The sequence below is a fragment of the Apis laboriosa genome, unplaced genomic scaffold (assembly GCF_014066325.1).
Source record: "Apis laboriosa isolate Shangri-la unplaced genomic scaffold, ASM1406632v1 scaffold14_cov150, whole genome shotgun sequence".
In the NCBI taxonomy this organism is placed as follows: domain Eukaryota; kingdom Metazoa; phylum Arthropoda; class Insecta; order Hymenoptera; family Apidae; genus Apis; species Apis laboriosa.
The window spans coordinates 1,779,090-1,785,089 of NW_025221798.1; the positions used below are offsets into that span (position 1 = coordinate 1,779,090).

General features: G+C 38.4%; 1 protein-coding gene across 5 annotated transcripts in view; it reads left to right on the plus strand.

Moving 5' to 3' along the window:
• LOC122710707 (ankyrin repeat domain-containing protein SOWAHB) overlaps positions 1 to 6,000 on the plus strand; it is a 163,213-nt gene that overhangs the window by 24,464 nt on the left and 132,749 nt on the right. For all 5 annotated transcript variants that reach the window (XR_006345985.1, XM_043928735.1, XM_043928736.1 and 2 more), the window contains 2 exons: positions 565 to 600; positions 1,734 to 1,838. Coding sequence is in view for 4 of the 5 variants with exons in the window: in XM_043928735.1 (XP_043784670.1) it covers positions 565 to 600; positions 1,734 to 1,838 (141 nt within the window). In the remaining variant the exon portion in view is untranslated. The remainder of the gene's footprint in view (positions 1 to 564; positions 601 to 1,733; positions 1,839 to 6,000) is intronic.

Sequence of the window (6,000 nt, forward strand, 5' to 3'; positions counted from 1 at the left end):
AACTTCAACAATATAATTATAATTATAAATATATAATTTCACTACAACGGATTGCCAAAATTAAAAATTGAACGTAATAATACAAAATTTGTATCAGACACGAATTAAAATCTATTCGAGCTCGACCCAAGAGAGCCTAACCTAGCCTAACCCGGCGGGGGCGCTTCGGTTGCGTAAGTTGGCCCAACCACCCGCGGCCTTGCGTCAGAGAATCAATTATTGGTCCCGTATATCAATCCGATGACCGCGGCGCTCGGACCCCCGCTGCTTTTACGCATTTTCTTCCTTTCTCCCTCCCCTCGTCCCTCTCTATCCATCCTTAAGGAAAAAGGACTCCCATTCCAAGACGTTCCTTCTCGAGGGAGGAACAAGGCGAGGACGGATAAAGGCGAGAAGAGAGAGAGAGAGAGAGAGCGATCGCGCGCCAAAGACCGGTTCCCTCTTTCGCCGTTTCACGGCGATCGCCCCCCGCCTCCTCTCTCCTCCCTCTCTCCCTCCTCGCGCGTCGCGCACAGCGTCGATTCGACTCGAGCCGACTGACCGATTCTCTTCTTCTCTCCGTAGGGCGCCGACGAGGATGACAGCGCTTCCGTTGCCTCGGTAAGTTCATCGTGCATTGGGGCAACAGTTGATCGTCGAGCCAGCTTTCTTGTCAAGCGGGGAGGAGGGGGGTGAAGTGGGGCGAATTTGTCTGTTCAATGCATATATTTGGTATTTGGATTGGGTATAAGAATAGTAAGAAATAATAAGGGGAAGAGAACGAGGGGAGGATGTATTTTTATTGATATGAGATTCGATCGAATTTGAAAATTCTTCGACACACTTATATGAAGAGGAATAAATTGAGATAGAGTATTTTTCTAATTTTAAATTAGAGAAATAATAAAAAGGGGATAATGTAAAATGGGATAAATTAATATATGATAAATATGGGTATTTTTCTAACGATTAAAAAAATAATAATGAGAGTGTATTCTTCGAAATGAAATTCGATCGAAATTGAAAATTCTTCGACACTTATATGAATATTGAGATAGAGTATTTTTCTAATTTTATTAATTATTAATTTTTTATTATTTATTATTTATTATTAATTTTATTAATTATTTTATTTTATTAAAGATTAAAGAAATAATAATGAAAGTGTATTCTTCGATCGAAATTGAAAATTCTTCCACATTTATATGAATTGAGAGTATTTTTCTAATTTTATTAAAGAATAAAGAAATAATAATGAGAGTGTATTCTTCGAAATGAAATTCAAATTCTTCGAAATTAAAACTTATATGAATTGAATGAAGATATTTTTCTAACGATTAGAGAAATAATAAAAAGTGGATTGCGAAATGGGATAAATTAATATAGGATAAATATCGTTATTATTCCAACGATTAAAGGAACGGTAACAAGGGAAGCGTAATTTTCGAAATTACGGGATAATTCAAGAGAGAACAATATTTTCGACGAGTCGAAGAATTTTCAACCGAAAACTCTCTCCCCTCTCCCCCGACTATTTTACCCCCATTTCGCCCCGAAATATAAACTTTCCCCCGATAAACGGTCCGGGATCTCCGCGCGGAGATCTTAATTAAAATTCCCCTCCCTCGTAATCGGAGCCACGCATCTCATATTCGTCCTTGTCCCGCCCGTGTTTCCCCGTTATCGGCCCGGAGCTGGCTCGATATCGCGAGCCAACCCCTGTTAATTGAGCCAATTATTGCTTTGGCAAGTAGCAACTGGACGGGAAGTCACGGGAGTGGTTGGTCAGAGCGGCGCAAGGGGATTATCAGGCTTTGGCGAAATTGGCCGCCGAAGAACCTCGCCTCACCCGGCTCAAGGTACGTTTTCACCTTCTTCTTCTTCTTCTTCTTCTTCTATCTCTATCATCTCTCCTTCCAAAATTATTATTCACAAAAGTGATCATAAATTATCCTATCATCCAATCAATTATCATAAACTATATTCAAATAAAACAAATACATTCATATTCTCCCTTAACAAAGCTGTGGAAAGAGTTACTCACACACACACACACACATCTTCGCAACAAAAAAGAAAAGAAATCATAAATTATATTCAAATAGGACAAATACATTGATATTCTTCCTTAACAAAGCTGTGGAAAGAGTTACTCATACACACACACATACACACACACACACACACACACACACACACACTTACATCTTCGCAACAGAAAAGAAAAGAAATCATAAATTATATTCAATAGGACAAATACATTGATATTCTCCCTTAATAAAGGGAAAGAGTTACACACACACACACACACCTTACTTTATATCTTGGCGACAAGGAGAAGAATTGATCCAAGATCAGACAGAAAAGGAGAATAGAGAGGATAATACAGATTTAGATCAGGCATCGAATCGAATAGTTGGAAGCGCAAACGGATCTCGTTGAATTACGGGCCTGATAATGACAAAGGCGGGCCGGCCGGCCGGTCTATTCGTTTCGGAAATATAATTACGGTGTGGCTTACCGTAGATACCCCGGGATCAGGCGCGTTATTACACGCACGGCGGAACTTAACACCTGCGGCGTTGTAAATTCGCCGTTTTCGCGCCCCGCCATTGACAGGTCAATAAATCCTAAGGGGCCCCCGTGGCAATCAGCCGGCCCCTGTTATACCAAACCGCCAATACGTGCACACCGGATCACCGCTTGTCCATCACCCTATATATATATATATATATATATATATATATATATATATACGAGCCGAGGATTACTCCCTCCACCTCTCTCTCTCCCTCCCCCCCCTCCCCCATCTCTCCATCATCTCCTCCTCGAATCGAAAAAGTCTCCTCGTTCTCCTTTTCCCAACCAAGAAAAACCTTATATATTCCCCTTCAATTAAAAAAAACAACAGAGGGATTAATTGATTGATAAGAAGGAATGAGAGAGAAGAAGAAAAAAGAGAGAGAGAGAGAGAGAGAGGGAGAGAGTTCAGTCACTGCACATGGACGAATGGCCTCTTTTTTTTTTTTTTTTTTTTTTTTGNAACGGAGGAGGGGGAGGGGGAGGGGGAGGGAGTCGGTTGCCAATTTTCGCGGGAGTCTAGTCTCGCAAAAAGGGGGGAGGGGTTGTACGGTTACGTTGGGCATAGGAGGCGGCCCTGTATATCGCGGCGATGTTATCCGCAAACACGCGGGTTCGACCAATTTATCCCAAGGGATGGGGCGGAGGGGGGGGGAGGAGTGCGGGGCGAGCAACCTTGTCCAGCGGAATGAATTCAGCGCGCAGCCCCTGTGCGGTTCGCAGCCCCTTCCTCCTCTCCACTTTCCACAGGGATTCATCCCCCTCCCCCTTCTCCACTCGAGTTGGAGTGGAGCGAGCTCTTGAGCTCTCTGGTTTTTTTATTTTCTTCTTCTTCTTTTTAAGAAAGCGGGTTTCTTATGCTTGTTATTCTATCTCTTTTTTATTAATTAAGGTGTGAATCGATTGATAATCCAATTATGTTTCTCTGTGAGAAACGAGGAATTTCTGGGTTATGTATTTGGTTTCGATTATATAATAATAATTATTATATATTGGCAAGTGCGTGGGTACGCAAGTTTCTGTTTGGGGCCTCTTTTCCTCCGGTCGATGTGAATGATTGAAGAGATGGGGTTATTTTTCTCAAAAAAAATAACGAACCGATTCGGAATTCAGGATTATCGTTCAATTTCTCTGCATTCTTCGCCATTTTTCTTTTTTCTCGCCTATTTATTTTTGATCGAATTGTGAAAAAATTTCCCCTCCACCAACACGATTCTTTTTTCTTCAATAGGTTCTTTAATAGGTTTGGAAGCTCTTTTCTTATTTAGTTTTTCTTATTTAGAATTAGTCTCTCCATTCTCCGCCATATATTTATCTGAATGATTGATATTAGTTGATGGATGTAAAAAAAATTTGTTTCAATATAGTTCTTTTTCTTTAACGATTTAATAGATTTGAAATCTCTTTTCTTTAAAATCCACCTATCTCGAGAAATTAGCAATTATCGAAGAATTTGTCTCTCCATTCTCCGCCATTTTTCTTTTTCCCTCGTACGATAAAATAATTTTACATACAATACAATTAAAAATCTTATATGTATAAAAAAATACAAATTTTATTTATTATATTTATTATATTTATTATATATTATATTATTATATTTATTATTTATTATATTTATTATATTTATTATTTTATACAAATTTTATATGTATAAAAAAAAATTGCCAATATTTCTTTTTCTCAAACGTTTAATACATTTGGAACCTGTTTTCTTATTCTTCTCCCCATCAGAAATACCCCATAATTCGTTAAACTTTCTCATCAATAAATTGATAAAAATTCGCAATTCGATAATTACATTCAAACGACATAGAAAAATTTGTCTCGCCAATACAATTTTTTCTTATTCTTATTCTCCTCTCCATCCCAGAAATACCCCATAATACGTCAAACCACGAGAGATATCACGTCATCGATTCAGAATTTATTCTCTTCCTAGCCCCATTCTTTCTCAACGATCGGATAAAAGTTCGCAACCACGGGTTTACGAGCGTCTCTAACGAAATTATATTTCTATCGGTGTATAAATAGAAAAAGAAAATTTATCCAATACCAGATCTCCCTTGGTTGGTTCGACCAGGGGAGAGGATGATACGGAGAGCCACATATTAATCCATCGATGAATATGCAATATGGTCCGGGACGGGAGACAAAGTGAAGCAAACGACACGAGGGTGTCGTTTGTGGGTGGAACGTCGGTAGGCATTCCAATTACTCCCCTCTTCCTCCCCTCTTTGGTAATTAAATCAACAGGGAGGGTAATCAACGAAGACTGGCCACCAATTCTCCTCTCTCTCTCTTCCTTTCTCTCCCCCTTCCCCCTCTGTTGAATTTTTTTCCCAATAAATATATTTGTCTTCTTTCTTCGACAAGAATGGTAAATCAATTGATCTCTCTCTCTCTCTCCTTCCTTTTGTCGATTTTTTTTCTCAATAAATGTATAGAAAATCGTTCCAAGATGTCGTCTTGTCTTCTTTCTTCGAGGATAGTAAATTCTCAATTGATCTCTCTTCCCTCCTCCTCTTTGGTTTTTTTTTTGTCAATTTTTTTTCCCAATAAATATATGGAAAATCGTTCCAAAATGTCGCCTTGTCTCGTTCTTCGACTAGAAATGGTGAATCCTCAACTAATTTTTCCCCTTTTCTCCCCCTTTGTCGATTTTTTTTCCCAATAAATGTATAGAAAATTAATTGTTCCAAGATGTCGCCTTGTTTTTTTTCTTCGACAAAGATGGTAAATCCTCAATTGATCTCTCCTTCCTCCTTCTCTTTGATAATTAAATTAAAAGGGAGGGTAATCGACAAAGACTAGCTACCAATTCTTTCTCTCTCTCTCCTCCTTGTCGAATTTTTTTCTCAATAAATATATGAAAAATCGTTCCAAGATGTCGCTTTGTTTTCTTTCTTCAACAAGAATGGTAAATCTTCAATTGGTCTCTCTTCTTCCTCCCCCTTTCTTTGGTAATTAAATCAACAGGGAGGGTAATCGACGAAGACTACTATCAATTCTCTCTTTTTCTCTCTATCTTTCTCTCTCTCTTCCCTTGTCGATTTTTTTTCTCCAATAAATATATGTAAATATATGGAAAATCCCTTCCTTTTCCTCTTTCTCGATTTTTTTTCCCTATAAATATATGGAAAATCGTTCCAAGATGTCGCCTTGCCTTCTTTCTTCGACAAGGTTGGTAAATTCTTAATTAATCCCTTTATCGAATTTTTTACCCCATCGATAAATATATATGGAAAATAGTTGCAAGATGTCGCCTTATCTTGTTTCCTCGAGCAGGATGGTAAATAAATGCTCAATTAAACGAGCAAAATTTTTTACAAGTCGAGATATGATTTTCGAGATGGAGAGAGTTTTCTTTTGTAAACCGAGCTCGTTAAATCGTTCGAGCACCTGTCTCGAAGGTTTGCAAAAAAAAAAAAAAAAAAAAAA